The 21,088-nt window shown below is 35.4% G+C and overlaps 1 protein-coding gene across 1 annotated transcript; it reads right to left on the reverse strand.

Moving 5' to 3' along the window:
- Window positions 1-240: 240 nt before the first annotated feature.
- LOC135768868 (GTPase IMAP family member 9-like) lies at window positions 241-20,568 on the reverse strand. Its single transcript, XM_065278221.2, has 2 exons — window positions 20,490-20,568; window positions 241-1,821 (listed from the first exon to the last, which is right to left on the reverse strand). The coding sequence occupies exons 1-2, from the start codon at window positions 20,506-20,508 to the stop codon at window positions 980-982; spliced, it is 861 nt and encodes a 286-aa protein (XP_065134293.1). The 5' UTR covers window positions 20,509-20,568; the 3' UTR covers window positions 241-979.
- Window positions 20,569-21,088: the final 520 nt, after the last annotated feature.

Here is a 21,088-nt window from a genome sequence, read left to right on the forward strand (position 1 = left end):
CGCTCGCCAGTATGATTTAATCTTAGCCGCTGTATTCTGCTGCTTATGTTGTCCATCAATTTTTTCTGTGTTTTATCCTTCATCTATTAATATAAAACTTCTTTAAAACAATTAAACAATTGTGAAAAGCACTATATAAATGAAATTGAGTAGGCCTGCATTCTTTTCAAATGAGACATTGATTGCAACCCATAGATCCACACATTTATTTTTTTAAAGTGACACATACAGGATGCATGTTTGACAAATGAAAGGATTGCATATACATCTATGTATCTTTTTGTCATCTACAATTATCCCATAAACTATCGAGAATAAGTGTCCTCAATAAGTATTGGGACAATGCAGGCAAAATTCCTCTCTTTGCTTAGTCAAGAAATGTCTAAACAATAAAGTGTGAATATGAGACAAAAGTACATATAAAGCATGACTAAACACTTTTACAATTGGTACTATTGGTATTAAGACCATGCAACATCACATTATCTTCAGTATGCTGCCTGTGACATCAGCATCTTTCATAGCAACATGACTACACACCCTTTATTCAACATGACTACATGCCCTGACAAACAGTTTTATAATTTCAGCAGTTTCTATGATTAAAGTATCCAAGTGACATAAACCCAAATGACAAAGAACCCCCCCAAAAAAAAGAAACACAATGACCCTAATTATGGACAATAATCACAAGAAACACATGTGTATATAAATAGAGACTAATCAGTGGAAACCTCACACAGGTTAGTACAATAGTGTGAGGCAACAAAGACAGAACTACAACTAATGCAAAATTTGGACACTTAAAACTGTATAAGAGCTGACTAAATTCATCCACTGAAAATCACATTGATACCAGTTATAATGAGAAAATAAAAAGGGCAGATATGATTCAGCACAATATGTCTGTTATGCATCAATCTCACAATTGGTAAGCGATATATGAAAACATCTGCCAGTTAGTGTTTAAAAATTTGCTCTACTTAAAACGGGCTGCTCTTAATACAAGTTCTGAAGCAGGTCCTGCTGTTGCTTTGGCCACTTCTATTATGGCTTGTCTGCCTGCAGCTAAAGCAGCTGCACCGGTTGCACCTGTTGCACTTGCACCTACTGCAACTACTGCACCTACTGCACCTAATGCACCTAATGCACCTACTGCCAAGGCCCCTCCTCCATATTTTGCTACTTTTAGTCCTATATCTTTTCGTTTTTGCATTAATATGCGTCTCTGAGCTTGTTTATAAATCTCATTAGTGTAGTACTTTCTTCCATTAATCTCCACCATTTTATCAATCTTCTGCAGCAACTCTGTTACCTGAGTTTGATCATTTTTATCTCTATTGTTAAATGCGTGATATCTACCCCCACACCTCTCAATTAATGCCTCTATTTCTGGACTCTCTGCGATATATTCATCTAATGGTTCATCATACAGCATATCTACATGAGTGAACAGAATGATGGTGTACTGTGCCGCATCTTCACCAAAATTCTCCTGAATCCACTTCACTGTGTTCTGTTCCTCATCTGTGAATCTTCCCACTTTGATGACGAGCAGGAACACATGAGGACCAGGAATGGACATCTCTATACACTTCTGTATTTCAGACTTCAGTTCTTCATTACTGATTGATTTATCAAAGAGTCCTGGGGTGTCGGTCAATGAGATTTTTCTATTCTCTTTTGTTGTTTCTTCTTTTTCACAATGTCTAGTAACAGCCTTAGGGGAACAACTTTCCTTAAATGCATCTCTACCCAGTATCTTGTTTCCTGATGCACTCTTTCCTGATCCAGTTTTACCCACCAGCACAATCCTCATATCTATTAGAGAATAAGAGAGTGATATATTAGTAATGGTTATGTTTATAGAAATCAAATAATGTTGCATTGTTATTAAATAATATAGTGAAGATGAAATATTATTATCATGCATATTAAAGTAAGCAAGCATGAACCCACAGATGATTCAATTTTTACCATTACTCAACAGATTTATTTCTTCCACATGTCTTTCATACTTTGATATCAGTTTTTCCATTAGAGACTTGTCTTGGACAGAATTTATTTAAATTATTAGGGGCCAAGCCCAGAATGGGCAAAAACCTCTATTGTATCTGTTAGTTTTCTTTCTTAGTTTCCTTCGCCATTGCGGTCTATGGCAGCCCATAGCAGCGTACAAAGAAAAGTTATGAAATTTGGCACGCTTACAGAGGACCAACAGGCCAAAGTTTTTACTTTTAACTTTTTACCCATAAGTCCTAGAAACAAAATTCTTGTTTTTTTCTGTTTCCTTGGCTCATGCCAATTCGATCATTTTCCGTCATGAACATTTTTTATCCGCCATTTTGAATTATTCATAAAACCAACTTTTTAGAACTCCTCCTAGAGCTTTTGTCCAATTTGCGTGAACATTTATATTTACCATCTAAAGACACTCACGGGAAAAAGTTATAAAATTCGTAATGATTCAGTTTTCATAATACCACGTCAACTAATTTTACGTAGAGCCCCCCCAAAAATAAAAACGGATTTAAGGCTGTATCTTCGCCAAAGTTAACCCTTATATTATGTTCCGGGTCAATTTGACCCGTTTTGATTTTTAAGCTGTCGGATAAACCAGTTAACCTGTGATTTTATTCTTGAAATTTTCTGACTTTTTCTCATTTATGGCCATGAACATGCATGCAAAGTTTAGACATGCTGATATTTTTTGAAGTGTACCAAAATAATTTTGTAACGATTTTGAGGTTCGCGGGTCAATTTGACCCGCATTTTGTTTTGCTCCAAAGCAACTGCATAGACCTAAATTAAATATATATTTTTAGTGTTTGTTGTTATATTTGTGTTTTACTATCCTGAAATGGGGGTAAAAATGCTTCTCCTCACTATTTTGAGTACTGAAAAAGACTTTTACAGACACAGATGGTAAAAGTGAGCTATAATTTTTATTTACAATGTATATGAAATACTACTTAAGTTTCAGTTTTCTTCCAGAAATTTTGTCACTTTTTCTCATTTAGGGCCATGAACATGTATGCAAAGTTAGGATACACTGATGTGTTTTGAAGTGGTTTTTTTTAGCACAAATCATGATTTTTGGTACGATTTTGATGTTCGCGGGTCAATTTGACCCATATTTGTTTGTTCCAATGCAACTGTATAGACACAAATTAAATACATTTATTGCATATATTTTGGTGTTTTACTACCCTGGAAAGGGAAAAGTGAGCTTTTCCTCACTATTTTCAGTACTGATAAAGACTTCCTCAGACACAGAAAAGTAAATGTGAACTATCATTTCTATTTTCAATGTATATGAAATACTATGTAAAGCAGATGAATTCAGACCCACAGTAAATCCAGAGGTGAATACAGGTGATGCCAGCTGTACCCCACAAAACATGACACCAAAATAAGCATCATTTGTGTAAAATGCAAGAGGTCAGAAAGCACATGCTTGATGTGTGCACATCATGTAAACAGTGATTTCTTGAATTTGTACAATGAGCCTCAAGAACAAAAGATGAGCCTGTTTAGAAAAAGAAAAGCTTCATTTCATTTCACAGCAATATTAAATTGTTCATTTAGGATGTCTTAAACATAGGTATGTTAAAAAAAAAACATGTTGAATTAAAATTGAAAATGTTAAATGTTGCAACAGTTTTTGTGCAACATTTGTTAAAACAAACATGTTAAAAATTGTGGTTAAATGCATTTTTTTAAATCTTACTTTTAAATTTAAAGTGTTTATAATGTGTGACAAAGACTGATACTAAAATGGTTCTGTTCATACCTAATCCCATCTTGTTTTTCATAATGTGATATTTACGGAATTGCATTGAATCCAATGCGGGTCAATTTGACCCGCTCCATCAAAATCGTCACAAAAATCGAACACAATACAAGGGTTAAGCATATTGCCACGACATTTGGTAGTAGGGATGTGCCCGAAGCAGAATACGTGATTCGGAAGGGCACGGATAGTGGCTTCAAAACGAATAACGAATTCATCCGAATAACAGAAAAAATATGTGGCCAGACACAATCATGTGTTTGCTGGAACAGCCCTAAATTCTAAACCCCTTAAAGGGTAATGAGTGTAATCTATGAAATGACATGAATGACTGTCACAAGCTAAGCTTGATGACAGAAAATGAAACATGGACTTGACACACATGCACACATCACTACCTGATTATGCCGGCATTTTCCACCTTTTAAATCAGAATGGAGTTGTGTAATTGTTTTTCCTATTTGAAATGAGTCTTATATATATTGGTCTGTTTGTTTTATGTTGTCCAATTCAACTATACCTTTTGTTATTAGACAAAATAACTTCACAACTCAGTTTATCTGCAGTCAGAATTACCTTTTTATTCTTGTAAGTATTTCCACCAAAACTTTGTTGTGGCTGTAGGCCTTCCAGTCTCATGCTGCACTATCAAACAGTCCATCTGATTCAAACAGGTATTTGTAGCATACCCCTAATTGGACTGAACCATTTGTAGTTTTGTCTGGGGGGGGGGTATAGCAGCTAAACAATTATTTCCTTTTCTTTTCTTGTCTTTTCATTTATTTTTGTTTTGTGTGTGTATGGTTAAGTACCCATGGGTTTACACAATGTTATTTGTGATTATTAGTGTTCTTTTATTTTTGTGTATAATGTTTTGTATGTTTGATCCCTGCTTGTTCATTTGGTACAGGCCGAGGGAGGAGTTACCCCTTATAAATAGGGTGGTATAGAGCTTATCAGGACAGTCTTGATTTTGATTTTGTTAAGGCCAAAGGTGAGACCCTGTCTCGAAGACATCAAAATTTGGATGGCTGATTACTTTCTCCAATTAAATGATGACAAGACAGAGGTGATTGTTTTTGGTTCTCCTACGGCTAAATGCAATGTGGTTCAAAATTTGGGAAATTTCACTTCATTTATAAAACCTTATGCAAGAAATTTGGGTGTTATTTTTGACTCAGAACTCTGCTTCGACAAGCAGATTAGTTCTGTTGTTAAAAATTGCTTCTACCAGTTTAGGATGATTTCTCGCCTTAAAGGTAGGGTAACACATTTTGAAAAATGCTAACGGTAGCCGCCTAGCAATGAAATCCCGATCCCACCCTCAAGTCAAATCGCTCTCCAAAGTCACGCCTCTTTCCAAACACATGAACACGCACAGATCAGACGGTCACGTCTCATGTCTCATTCACCAGTGAGAAAACTTTGCAGTACAAAGTGAATAACACTTCCAAAATAACCAACATAAACAACTGGTTTACATCAGAATTAGTTTAAGCACACGTTTGGTTGTGTAGACGTAGTAACTATATCGTTATGCTAATCCGTAAACGAACACAAATTTCATAAGCAACACAACGTTTCATCAAAGTATAATATCTGAATCCATCTCAATACAAACATATCGCGTACCTACCTTACCAAAATAAACAGTGCAACGACCCTTTCAGACTCTTTGCCTCCTGTAGCTGTATGCATCTCGCGGTAAAGCAGTAAAGTTACAGATGTTAATTTCGGTTTTTGCTCTTGCTGATCCAGGAAGTTTTTGCTGTTGTTGTTATAAAAGATGCATTTAGTTTTGTTGCTCCTGTGAAGGTTGTCAATTCAGCAGAAAAGTTTGCTGTTCTCGCTGTTTACAGACAGAGCGCACGTGAACGCGCCGATGACGTATGGTATCTGCGTGGACTCGCTGCGCGGTGGGAATTCAAATTACGCTTACGTATGAGGGACATAAAAGGAAACGTCCGTTCGGACCGAAATCTATGATTTGTTGAACATTTTTTGGTCCTACGCCTTTCACAGATGACATAAATTTTTACAAATACATTTAAACAACTTAAAGGACAAGTTCGGTATTTTAGACTTAAAGCCCTGTTTTCAGATTGTTTATGGTGAAATAGAATGGTTTTGACTGAAATTTCGACATTTTCGGTTGCCCTGAGAATTTTCGTGTGTTTGTGTTTCAGCTCAGACCTCTACAATGGGTTTAATGGTGCACTGGAACAATCCTTCCTAAAATGCATTAAACTTTCGTTTACAAAGACGTGAAACTCACCGAGTGGTCAGGGGTGTTCACTGGTATGCTCACACAAAAATCGCTCCAAAAGACGCATTCCAACAGGTTTTATCGTAGTTCTTACCAACTCCATTGACTGTATTAGATGTGCTGTGAGGTACGGTATTACTCCGCGCCGGGAACTTTGTTTCTATTCTTGCAATTGGCAAAGGCGGATTAGCGCCACCACCTGGGCTGGAGTGTTTATTATTCAAGCTCTAAGCGGAAGAATGTACGGGTGTGAGGCGTTTGGGGAAATAGGTCCACAAGTTAACAACGAATGCTAAAACAGCTGTTGGAAAGCATCTTTTGCAGCGATTTTTGTGTGAGCATACCAGTGAACACCCCTGACCACTCGGTGAGTTTCACGTCTTTGTAAACGAAAGTTTAATGCATTTTAGGAAGGATTGTTCCAGTGCACCATTAAACCTATTGTAGAGGTCTGAGCTGAAACACAAACACGCGAAAATTCTCAGGGCAACCGAAAATGTCGAAATTTCAGTCAAAACCATTCTATTTGACCATAAACAATCTGAAAACAGGGCTTTAAGTCTAAAATACCGAACTTGTCCTTTAACACAGTGATTGCTATCAGGATGCGAGGAGACTTTTAACCAGCATAACTAAAAATGTTTCAGGATCAAATCTGTTACCCTACCTTTAAGTCATTTTTATCTTTTAATGATCTTGAGAAAGTTATCCATGCCTTTATAACATCACGGCTGGATTACTGCAATTCGCTCTATTTCGGGCTCTCTCAATCATCAATTAGACGTTTGCAGTTAGTACAGAACGCAGCAGCGCGTCTTTTAACTGGCACTAGGAGGCGCGAGCACATAACCCCCATTTTGGCTTCCTTACATTGGCTCCCTGTACCTTTTAGAATTCAGTTTAAAATTTTACTGTTTGTTTTTAAGGCACTTAATGGGCTTGCCCCCACCTATATTATTGATCTTTTACAGCCATGTTCAGTTCGAAGGTCACTAAGATCCTCAAATAAAGGGCTCCTGCTTGTGCCACGCTCACGGCTTAAGCAGAGAGGTGATAGAGCTTTTGCAGTTGCTGCTCCACGTTTGTGGAATCAGCTCCTCCAGGATATCAGATCTGCCCCCTCCATTGATGTATTCAAATCTAGGTTAAAAACTCATCTCTATTCTCTAGCCTTTCTTGTTCCTTAAATTAGAATTTTATTGGTTTTATCTGTGTTGTGTGCTTTGACATGGAAGACTTTAAATTTATTATGTTTTATATAATCATATTTATTAGTTATTTGTTTTATTTTATTGTTTTAGTTACTTATTGTACAGCACTTTGGTCAGTCTTGCGCTGTGTGTAAATGTGCTTTATAAATTAAACTTTACTTACTTACTTACTTTACTTACTGTTGCAAGTTGGACCAAATTATTTGGTGTAGCCTTTCTTTGCACATCATTGCAATTTTGTTTTGTTCAGTTTGTTTGTATGTCAGTATGAGATTATGTAAATAATTTTTCTTTTTCATCATAATAAACCACCTTTTTGGGATCCACTGAACTGCTGTCCAGCTCGTTTGAGATTATTATTTTTGACCACTGGGCCCACGCTTACAATGACATATTCTGTGCGTCTCTTATTTAGAAATCCTAGATTTAAAAATCTTAAAAACACTGCTAATATCGAACTTTTAACCCAACTGTAAAAAATGTACCCTTTTTATTTTATTTTTTTGTTTTATTTGTTTACACAAGACCAGAAAACCTTGATAAAATGCTGCACTCTGATAATAAAATATTTGGTAATAATTACAGACTCTGGTCACAGATCTTTTAATTAGGCCTACTTCAAGTTGAAGCAAGCTTTATTGTCAATCTAGGTGAATATAAAATAAAAAAGTAAATGGATAAAAATATGAAAATGTAACATATTAAAAGCAAAATTTAAACGGAAGATTACAATGACATAAATGAACAGTAAAAGTAAATAACTACTAAAACATTTGAATTATATCCTTATTACCTTATTGTTTAAAATGTGCTTGTTTTGAACTAATGGTTGAAACTGATTTTTAAATAATAGAGCATACTGTTATTTGAAATTTTAAACAAATATCTGAATATTTATTTATTTAGATGAAGATTAATGAGAAGTTTTTTTTAAACAATTTGTTTTCTTTGCGGGTAACACTTTATTTTGATAGTCCACTTTAGACATTTTACTAACTATAAGTAACTTTGCAACTACTTATCAACTACCAATCTTTAGAGAATAAGTAGACTGTCTGCTTAATATCTACTAACACTTTATTGTGATGATATCTCAACAGACATTCAATTGTCTATAAGTATCTTTGCAGGTGCATGTCAACTTATTCCACTAACCCAAACCTCTTCCCTAACCCTAACCCTTACAGTCTACTGATACACTAATGACAGTTAGTTGACGTACAGTTGCAAAATATTGAAAGTTAGTTGACATGTAGTTGCAAATTTATTTATAGTTAGTAGAATGTCTAAAGTGGACTATCAAAATAAAGTGTAACCTCTTTGCGCAAACGCTGTATGGAGATAATAATGATCTCAACAAGATCCATGTAATGTTTATTATGCTTTCGTGAATTCTTGTCAAAACAGCTGGTTTTTGAACTATTCTGTGTATATCAGTAGGGGCACTTGGGCGTCTGTCATCTGTTCATATATTTTATAAACACAATTGAATATGGTAATGCAACTTGCTATGGTTCATCAGCAACATGGTCTGAGAGCACTTGTACACTTTTCAGCGCCCCCTAGTGGTCAAGAGATTTGAGGCTATATCTCTGGATTGCTTTATTGTATTTACACCAAATTTGGTGGGTGTCATCACAAGCATGACCTGAGGCAAAATCCATTGTTTCAGTACAGCGCTACCTAGTGGTCTAAAGATTTGAAACGTACTATTTTGCCTTAATCTACTAAAAACTTACATCTAAAATCATGACAGTCATCACGATACTTCTTTCTGTGCCCTTTTTTTTACCACGCGCAGATTCACTTGGCACTTAAACGCAATGTTGTCTGAAGTCTCTTTATGCTTGCTTAGAAGAATTAAAATCCCTGTGTTCCCAAATTTTTTTCTTTCTAAATAAAAGCAAAAGTTATTATCTTTGGTTCTAATGACAATTGCAGTACTGACAATGTTGATCTGTGTAGTCTCTCTGATTATACTACATCTTGTTAAATATTTGTGTTTCTTGATGGATAAACAGATCAATGCTGTGGTAGGCGCTAGCTTCTCTCAGCTACGTCTCCTCGATAAGATCAAGTCCTTTCTATCTCAGAAAACGTTGGAGATGGTCATCTATGCTTTGATTATCTCGGTTAGATTATTGTAATTCCCTTTATTGTGGCATTTTAGAGAAATTAGTTGCACGTCTTCAATTAATCCCAAATGCTGCTTCTAAATTCCTTAAATGACACAGGAAATTTGATCATATCACCCCCATTTTACGTTCATTACACAGGCTTCTTGTTCATTTCCCCATCAACTTCCAAATTTTACTTTTTGTCTGTAAATCCTTAAATAACCAAGCACCTCTTTATCTGTGTGAACTTCTTCACCCATACACTCTTAAGAAAAATGGTTCTAAATAGTACCAAACAAAGGGTTTGGCTAGCAGAACCCTTTTTGGTGCTATATAGAACCCTTTTTAGATGGTTCTATATAGAACCATGCCTTGAAAAGTGCTATATAGAACCACAGTGATGATACAGAGAACCTTTAATTAATCAGCACTCATCAGGGTTGTATAATATTTTTGTTATTTATCCACTTTTTATTTTCAGCACTTTACAAAGTTTAAAGGTTTAAAAACAGAACTGCAAGACATCAGAAAAATACTTTTATTTTCACTTTTTCATCACATCATAAAATAATAAATATGTTTTAAAATCACATTAAGTTAAAAATATACATGAAAATAAATATACAAATCATTATGCAAATATAACAAATCACTACAAAAAATGAAATATATATGTTAAATACCTGCTTTAATATTAAATAAATAAACAATAAAACTGGGCAAAGACAATCATTCTAAATAGACAACAATTAAATCAAATCATTAAATTACGACACAATATGCCACTTTAAAACATGCAAATGACAAATACTGAATATTAACATATCCTGTTATGTCATGATTGTCCAAATCCTTGATTCGATTACATTTTCTATTCTAAGGTCTCGGTTCGATTGGATTATCGGTTTTTACTTTTTTAAAAGAACAGGTTGCTATGCCATTTTTAGACTAGACTTTTATGAAATATAATATCTGACCTTGAACCCGGAGATGCGCTGCCATGTTAGTCGTGCTGCCAGTGGAAAAAAATGGTACATGCACATACCTGATAAAACCAAACTTCCTGTCAGTACCTTAAAAACGTGCTTTTATTACCGTCAGAGTGGATTGTGAGACTATACCCCAATAAGTCATCTTTAAATGCTGTTTTCATAACTCTTAAGCAACTGAAATAAGTTGAGGTGAAACTTAAACAGATCTCAGTTCAAAGAAACGACTATTCCTGTCATAGACCCCGCTCTGCTCTGATTGAGTTCAGCTGAAGGAGGGAGGCGCTTGTTGTTTTTTGTTTCCCATGTAAAGAGCAGCTTGCGTGGTGTCTCCTGCATCTGCCATGCTATCTTTTAATTGGCTGTAGCTAACGAAGTTAGAGGAGGTTGACTCGCAGCAATCAACACGTGTTTTTTTCCCGCTTGGCAAGCCGACCAGACGTGACATGGGGGCGAGGCAGCATCTACGATTCCATGACACCCTTAGATATGACATTACATTCAGATTTATGCATTTTAGCATAAACAGAGGTATGGCATGTAATGGAATGTCAATAGTACATTAATATTACTTTAATAAAAATAAAATTCAATAGGATTTTGTCAATGTTTGTAGAAGCTAGCCAAAAAAAGTCCATATTATTTTGTTTGCTGGATCATTGTGCATGCTCCATCAAAAGTTTTTTGTTTTGTGGCAGTGATGTTAAACATTTGGTCGGATAAGAGTAAGATAAGAGATGGTCTGCTATTGTCATTGATCTTGAGATGCAGGCTGTGATTACGACAGATATGGAGACAAAACAAGTTAATATTAGCATGGAGTTTGCTTACATACTGTATGTAAAACATGATTTGACAGAAGTTGTAATATGATTCTGTTCAAGCTACCTGTTTTGTCAGTAAATAGATGAATGCTTGGTGCACGATTTATCCATAAATTGAATTCACTGAATTTACATAAACCACTATTATCAAGACAGTGGCCGACCTGCAGCTATCCAACTTTTCAGAGCTTCACTCACGATCGACCTACAACCAGTGTTGGGCAAGTTACTGAAAATTAGTAATTAGTTAGAGTTACTAGTTCCTTCTTTTAAAAGTAATTAAATTACTTTACCAGTTACTAAATATCAAAAGTAATTAGTTACTAGAGAAAGTAACTTTTAAGTTACTTTTATGTCTGCTTTTTAAATGTAAATATGAACAGTACTGAACAGTCGAATTATTAAATGATAGGCCACAGTGGGCGTCACTCTTTTGTTAGTTTGGTTATGTACTGCATTATTTTATATTAAGTTTCTTATATGGATGGGCTATTTTACACGTAAGACTCTAATATATCACATACCGTAGGAGCCTATTTTGCTTTTCAGCCTTTGAATATTTTTGTTAGAAATTATTTTAATATGTAAGCTTAGTTTATTTATGTATTTCATTTAGACCACTGAGACAAATATTCTGTACATTAAAAATATATAATGTTTCAAAATTGTGTACTGTCTCTTTAAAATTTTTGGAGACTGTAAAAGCTTGCGGCAGGTAGTGCGCTCTTTGGAATACAGTGGAGTTGCACAGTTTTTTACCGCATCCGTGATATTTAAGATTTAACATCATATATTGTTTGTATATTTTTTATATTTGATTAAAATGATACACAAAATTAAAGGAAGATATTTAATCAGATAACCGAGTACGTGGATTGTTTTGTCGGACGGACACAGTGCGGGTGGATTGTTTTGTCGGATCCCCAGCGAGTGAAACCAAAACTGAACACACAACAGAACACACACACAATTAAATGTTTAAACAATACATGACTATTATTTTAATGTCAGCATTGAAAGAAACAGGATTTAAAAACAGGATGTGTCTCTCATATGAAGTGGTCATACACTCCCAAACAAGATTACCCCACATACGAAAACTCTGAAATGTCAATAAAAACTAATGACATGTTGTACATTCTTTTGATAATTAGTTTAATGAACTTAAAGTACAATATACATGTAAAGAGCTCTTTTCCAAAACGCGATACTGGTCACCTTACTTTAAAAATAGTGTAAACACTTTTGATGGCCTTGATGAGCCAGCGAGACCTACACCTGAGGTAGAAAACACCGACTGGACAAAGAAAAAAACAACAAAAAAAGAAGGTTCGTCACAAGGGTGGTGCGTTAATACATCCGGATTTATGTCATGTTAATACATCATCCGGAGAAGGTACCTGTTTGCAAGGCAATCTTCATCAAAGTGTTTGGTAAGTACAACTTTCTTTCAGATTTGGCTCGTTTAATCGTTTTGTAGGTTTCTCCTTCGCAATAAAGTTTTTTCCTGTGAAGAGAAATGTGAAATATGTTAAGCAAAAGAGGTTCCTAACGCCCTGCTAAGGAGAAAACTGAAATGGTTGAGGGAGTAATGGCAAGTTAGTTATGTGTAATTCAGTTTATTTCATACTGGCTCCAATGTATATCACAATCTGAATAATTTACTCATTCATGGGGGTGGTGATGGCGCAGTGGATAAGACACACGCCTTTGGTGTGTCCCTGAGCAAGACACTTAACCCCTAGTTGCTCCAGAGGCATGCGACCCCTATATATATATATATATATATATATATATATATATATATATATATATATATATATATATATATATATATATATATATATATATAAATTATAAGTCGCTTTGGATTACAGCGTCAGCTAAATGAATAAATGCCATTTATTGTATGAAGAGTTCCTGAATATATGTGTAATTGTCTTGTGTTCTGTTGTAAGGTATTTTATTTTGATATCATGTTTTTGTTTCTAGTTTTTTATCTTGAAATCTGGTCATGTCATGCTTCACATTTCACTTCCTGTTTGCCACTATAAATCCGGTTCAAACCCATAGTCACATTGCTAAGTATTGTCAGTGTAACCTGCCTCACTAAGCATTCATGGTTTTTGTCTTGTTTCATGCAGGGGCGTGTCTAGAGGGGGGGCATGGGGTGGCACCGCCCCCCCTTGGAATATGATTGGCCCCCCCTGGTGCCCCCCCTCCAATCTCATTGGGCCAGCTAGATTTACTGTCAACCTGAAAATTCCCACCGCACCATTGGACCAGAGAGCTGTCAATCACTGTTTGATTTGAGACTCGTGCGAACGCGAAGACGAAGCGAGCAGAGTAGTTGCTCGTTTTTAAAACAGGAGGAAAGAGATACCATGACACCCATCACACCATTGGACCAGTTGTCAGACACCCACCATACCATTGGACCAGTTGTCAATCACTGTTTGATTTGACTCGCTCGAACGCGAAGGCGAAGCGAGCACAGTAGTTGCGCGTTTTTAAAACAAGAGGAAAAAGACACCACGACACCCACCGCACAATTGGACCAGTTGTCAATCACTGTTTGATTTGAGACTCGTGCAAACGAGAAGGAGGGCGCCCCGCCACAGACTCAACAGCCGCCACAGACTCAACACTGGCACAAATCAAAAATATTTTCCATGATTACCATTTACATTTTATTTTACTATTTAAAACGGCTTCATGTGCTTTTGCAAGCGCTCAGCAGCGCCTCTCTCTCTCTCTCTCTCTCTCGCGTGCACGCTTTCTCACTGCTGCGTGCGGAACCTCGACAGTGCCTCTCTAAAACTGAGTGAAGGAGTTAAAAGTTGGCGGTGTTTCCACCTGGGTTCCTCTGTTGTCTTTTCACGTAAAAGTTAACAGCCAACAGATGTTACTGACAGAGAATACGGTTGATCGAGTATTATGACTTAACGAAAGGTTAGTGTTTTCCCCCCCACACACAAACACCAGTTCTCTGTGTACGAGCTCTCTCTCTCCCTCCCTATGGTGCGGTATGCGCGCGCACGCTTAACAGTATTCTCTGATATTTTTGAATTTGCGCTGAATTGCTATGCGCGATATACAATAAAACTATCACTCGCATTTAAAATTAAAAGCGCTCATAAACACAATCAAATGAGAAGAGCAACCTTGCATGAGACACACAGGTAATCCGAAATCACCTCGTATCAGCTCTTCAATGTAAATTGTATCAGACAATGTCACATTTAAATTAGGATTTTAGCAGTATAAAGTAACAGCTGGTTGGATTAAACACGAGGTGTTATTGGGTCGTGTTAGTCACTAGCTTAAACTCTTTCTTGTTGTCTGACAACAGAACAGATAATATGTAAAAAATAGCATTCAGTTGTGTTAAAATACAATATAGGCTAATAAACAATGAAAGTCAGATCAGACAGAGTAGAAAAACAAAATCCTGATATGTCAGAATGTTAACTAATACCAGCTACACGCAATGTACTTAAAGGAACAGTTCACTTAATTTAAATGGTCATATACATAAACTTGTTTCAAACCTGTATGAGTTTCTTTCTTCTGCTGAACACAAAAAAGAAAAGAGTTAAGAATGTCTGTAACCAAAATCAGTTGATGGATCCCATTGACTTCATATGTAGGAACAAAATAACATGCAGTCAATGGGGTTCATCAACTTTCTGGCTACTAAGATTCTTCAAAATATTTGGTAGCACTTTATTTTACAGTACGTGTACTTACCTTGTACATATATGGTAAATAAGTTGTACTTACCGACAAATGTGTGGTACTTACTTTTAGGTATCTACATGGTAATTAATTGGTATCATTACTGTACTTACCAGTGGTACATACTTGGTAGTTATTATGTAAATCTAGATAAGTACTGGGTAATAACCGATACATACTTATAGTGTAGGTATACTGTAACTAACGGGAACATTACTGTACTTACAAATAAATGTACAATATAAGTATTTAGTATTTACAGGCAAGTTAGGGTAAATGACAGATATTTATAGTGTACATATATGATAACTAATATCAAACACTTCTGTACTTAAAAATTGTATATACACAATAAGTGTGTACTAGTGAATGTACCCAGTAGTTAATGCATATGATAGTCAATAGTTGGGTTTGCCTCACAGTGACATGTATATGATGCTATATCTAAGGTGGTGGGTCCTATGTAATAACTGTGTAAAAAGCAACACTTTATTTTACAGTCCTGTTTCCATGCAGTTACCATGGACGTACTAGTAAATGTAACCAGTAGTTAATGCGTATTATAGTCAATGGTTGGGTTTGCCTCACAGTGACATGTATATGATGCTATATCTTAGGTGGTAGGTCCTATGTATTAACTGTTTAAAAAACAACACTTTATTTTACAGTCCTGTATCCATGCAGGTACCATGGATGTACTAGTGAATGTACCCAGTAGTTAATGCGTATTAAAGTCAATAGTTGGGTTTGCCTCACAGTGACGTGTATATGATGCTATATCTTAGGTGGTAGGTCCTATGTAATAACTGTTTAAAAAGCAACACTTTATTTTACAGTCCTGTATCCATGCAGGTACCATGGATGTACTAGTGAATGTACCCAGTAGTTAATGCGTATTAAAGTCAATAGTTGGGTTTGCCTCACAGTGACGTGTATATGATGCTATATCTTAGGTGGTAGGTCCTATGTAATAACTGTTTAAAAAGCAACACTTTATTTTAAAGTCCTGTATCCATGCAGGTACCATGGATGTACTAGTGAATGTACCCAGTAGTTAATGCGTATTATAGTCAATGGTTGGGTTTGCCTCACAGTGACGTGTATATGATGCTATATCTTAGGTGGTAGGTCCTATGTAAAAACTGTTTAAAAAGCAACACTTTATTTTACAGTCCTGTTTCCATGCAGGTACCATGGATGTACTAGTGAATGTACCCAGTAGTTAATGCGTATTATAGTCAATAGTTGGGTTTGCCTCACAGTGACATGTATATGATGCTATATCTTAGGTGGTAGGTCCTATGTAATAACTGTTTAAAAAGCAACACTTTATTTTAAAGTCCTGTATCCATGCAGGTACCATGGATGTACTAGTGAATGTACCCAGTAGTTAATGCGTATTATAGTCAATGGTTGGGTTTGCCTCACAGTGACGTGTATATGATGCTATATCTTAGGTGGTAGGTCCTATGTAAAAACTGTTTAAAAAGCAACACTTTATTTTACAGTCCTGTTTCCATGCAGGTACCATGGATGTACTAGTGAATGTACCCAGTAGTTAATGCGTATTATAGTCAATGGTTGGGTTTGCCTCACAGTGACATGTATATGATGCTATATCTTAGGTGGTAGGTCCTATGTAATAACTGTTTAAAAAGCAACACTTTATTTTACAGTCCTGTTTCCATGCAGGTACCATGGATGTACTAGTGAATGTACCCAGTAGTTAATGCGTATTATAGTCAATGGTTGGGTTTGCCTCACAGTGACATGTATATGATGCTATATCTTAGGTGGTAGGTCCTATGTAATAACTGTTTAAAAAGCAACACTTTATTTTACAGTCCTGTTTCCATGCAGGTACCATGGATGTACTAGTGAATGTACCCAGTAGTTAATGCGTATTATAGTCAATGGTTGGCTTTGCCTCACAGTGACATGTATATGATGCTATATCTTAGGTGGTAGGTCCTATGTAATAACTGTTTAAAAAGCAACACTTTATTTTACAGTCCTGTATCCATGCAGGTACCATGGACTAGTAAGTGAATGTACCCAGTAGTTAATGCGTATTATAGTCAATGGCTGGGTTTGCCTCACAGTGACATGTATATGATGCTATGTCTTAGGTGGTAGGTCCTATGTAATAACTGTTTAAAAAGCAACACTTTATTTTACAGTCCTGTATCCATGCAAGTACCATGGATGTACTAGTGAATGTACCCAGTAGTTAATGCGTATTATAGTCAATGGTTGGGTTTGCCTCACAGTGACATGTATATGATGCTATATCTTAGGTGGTAGGTCCTATGTAATAACTGTTTAAAAAGCAACACTTTATTTTACAGTCCTGTTTCCATGCAGGTACCATGGATGTACTAGTGAATGTACCCAGTAGTTAATGCGTATTATAGTCAATGGTTGGGTTTGCCTCACAGTGACATGTATATGATGCTATATCTTAGGTGGTAGGTCCTATGTAAAAACTGTTTAAAAAGCAACACTTTATTTTACAGTCCTGTTTCCATGCAGGTACCATGGATGTACTAGTGAATGTACCCAGTAGTTAATGCGTATTATAGTCAATGGTTGGGTTTGCCTCACAGTGACATGTATTTAATGCTATATCTTAGGTGGTAGGTCCTATGTAATAACTGTGTAAAAAGCAACACTTTATTTTACAGTCCTGTTTCCATGAAGTAACCATGGACATACTACTGAATGTAACCAGTAGTTAATGCATACGGTTATTTAATGCTTGGTTAAAAGGACAAATATACTGAGTACCAAAATGGCATATCAGTAATGTTTGTTCTTAGTTATAATATACGTATGGTATAAGTATGGTATAAGTATAACTTACCACACACTTATTTGTAAGTACAGTAGTGTTTCTTGTTAGTTACAGTATACATACACCATATGTGCCGGTCATTAGATTACACTGGCCTACAGGTACCACACACTTATCATGTATATACAATTTGTAAGTACAGTAGTGTTTCTGGTTAGTTACAGTATACATACACTATGTATGTATCTGTTATTACCCAGTACTTATCTAAAGTTACATAATAACTAGCAAGTATGTACCACTAGTAAGTACAGTAATGATACCAATGAATTACCATGTAGATACCTAAAAGTAAGTTCCACACATTTGCGGGTAAGTACAACTTATTTACCATATATGTACAAGGTAAATACACGTACTGTAAAATAAAGTGCTACCAAATATTTTATTTTGTGTTCAGCAGAAGAAAAACTCATACAGGTGTGAAATAACTTTAGGATGAGTAAATTATGACAATTTATTTAAAGTGAACTATTCTGGAACAGAACTGTTGTTTAATCCATGCAAAATACAAAAAATTAATACCATCTATATTAGAGCACGTGGCATTGCACAAGAACCATGCTTAATATTTTCTAAACCAGTATTTATTTTCATTTGAATTTTTTGATTGGCCCCCCCTGACTGGTTCTTGGTCCCCCCTGTGCCCCCCCATTTATAAAATCCTGGAATCGCCCCTGGTTTCATGGTTCTTGTTTCTTGTGTTCATGTTTATGGTTTTGACCCTTGGCTGTTATTTGGATTACGCTTTTGGATTGCCCTTTGGATTTGTTTGCCTGCCTTTTTGGGATACTTTAATAAAACCTCTAGCATTTGGATTCTACTCTCTCTCTCTCTTGTGTAAGCAGCCCATTCGTTACAATATGTTGCATGTTCTCTTATTTGTGTTTTTTGTTTTTTAAAGACAGCCCATTAATTTTTTGGAAAATGATGGATTTTCAGTGTTTTGAAAAAAAAAACAGTTGAATTTATAATCAACAATATTGTTATTTGATTTAATAATCATTATTTAACATGTTCAGACTGAGCAAAAAAAAAAATTAACAGAATAAATTTATACCGTTTTGGAAAAGAGCTCCTCATGTATATGCTTTTTAACACTTTAACAAATCATTATCCCAAGTCATTTTTAAAGCAGAGTCCCCTAAATATATCATTTAAAACAGTATGAAGCTTACCTGTTATGAATGGAATGAAGCTTACAGTATAAAGTTTACCTGTTATAAAAGAAATAAAGTACATTAAGAACACACAAAAAAACTCAATTATCATAATGTTTTAACAGTAAATGATGCTTATTTGACTTTTTACCTGTTTGTATTGTTAGTCTGCAGTCGGTTCAGCAGGACTGATGATTCAGGGCTTTTACAGGTGAAAATAATCAAGAGGCAGCCTCAAAATAACTGACTAAACTAAAAAACCCTTTTGCCAAGACAAAGAACCGTTTCAGCAAAAAAGGGTTCTCAAGTAAGCTATGGTTCTATATAGAACCTTTAAAATTGTTTCAGAACCTTTGAAGAAACATTTTTCTTAAGAGTGTATGACCCATCAGGTACATTGAGATCTAGAGATCAGAATCTTCTTCTGGGATAAAAATTAAGGCTAATAAATAGAGGGGACAGAGCACAGATCCTTTGCCATTGCAGGCCCTAAATTATGGAACAGCTTGCCGGTCCACATTAAAATCGCTCAATCCTTAATTGTCTTTAAAACCTTGTTAAAATCCTACTTTTTCTCTTTGGCTTTTAATATTGAGTAATGTTTGTAGACTGCCTTTTTAGACCTATTGTTTTACTTTATTTTATCTTTTTATTTTATTATTATTATTATTATTATTATTAGTAGTAGTAGTAGTAGTAGTAGTAGTATCCTTCTTATCTCCATCTTTTTATGCATTTCTGTACAGCACTTTGGTCAGCCTGTGTTTAATATGTGCTCTATGTAAGCAATAAGGTACGAGAGGCTGTGCTGTATCGGCGCGAACCGAAGTGCCTGCAACCCCTTCAGCCGTTACTTATTCATGATACAGCACTTGCCTCGAGTAACTTATTGCTTTTATAAAACTGTTACCACACAATATTAAAGTAAAACAAATATTAGTGCAACTTTCATGAAGTTAAATCAATAAAAGCATTCCTTCCGCTAGAAAAAATAGTCCCCGACTGCGAACAACAACATGAAAGCTCAAATAAAAACAACAAACTGTTCTCAGACTTTGTCTCATTATATGTTTATGTGTTGCTAAGGGTGTTGCTAAGGGCGCAGTGATATTAAATAGAACCGTTGGGTGAAGCGGTCATAGCAGTGTTTTATTGTGAATAAAGCACACCTATTGACCAATCAGAATCAAGGATTGGAACTAACCGTTTTATAAAAATCAATAAACTTTAAATTAAACTTGATAAGTATCATACTGAATGTCACATAACACTTTTAAATATTAATTCTAGTAAAGAAAAGTCTTAGCTTGTGTAAACTTGTTCATTTGAACTCTGCTTAATATCACAATGTTCATCTATACATTTCATTCTGTTTAACACTTTTAAATCTCATGTATCTTTAAAGAAATCTTCAATCCTAACATTCTCTGTTTTCAAAGAACATCAACATAATTTATGATGATAGATTTCTTTACTAAATATAAAACTTAACCCTAGTCTGTATGACTTTATATCATTGTGTAAAAGTTTGACTGACCTTTAATTGTTGATGCCATCGCTGCAGTGAGAAATCTGCTGCTGTTGTGTTTAAGAGACTGACTGCCTGACTGTGTGTACTTAAATACTTCACAGGAATAAAACTCAACATGAAAGTGAAAGTAGCTTTACTGTCTCTTAACTTCCCTATCTCACAGAAGGTCATTTTATGGTCATGAAATATTTGGTTTATGGCACGATATTCTGCTTGTTTTTTTTTTGCCATTGAGCACAAATGTCTTTTTCTGGTCACCTCACACAAATTTCTATAAATAGTTTTTCATTCCTGTGGCACGACTTTTCTGTGTCATTTTATCTATTGTTTCCCCCCCCCATTTTTAAATCATTGTCGCTTGGGGTTGGGGTTAGACCCAAGTGACAATGCTAAAAAATTTGAGAAAAAACAATGCATAACTCAATGTAATGGTAAAGCAATAGATCAAATAGTACAACTGATGAAAGTTTTGTGGAGAAATTTCATGCTCCCTTGTAGATAACATTTACATACTTTAAAATAATATGCTGTTAACTATTTTTACACAATTGTATTGACAAAAACCTACTTTTTTAAAAAAAATCTTTGATGTAGGTGTCATAATG

The sequence above is a fragment of the Paramisgurnus dabryanus genome, chromosome 3 (assembly GCF_030506205.2).
Source record: "Paramisgurnus dabryanus chromosome 3, PD_genome_1.1, whole genome shotgun sequence".
In the NCBI taxonomy this organism is placed as follows: Eukaryota; Metazoa; Chordata; class Actinopteri; order Cypriniformes; family Cobitidae; genus Paramisgurnus; species Paramisgurnus dabryanus.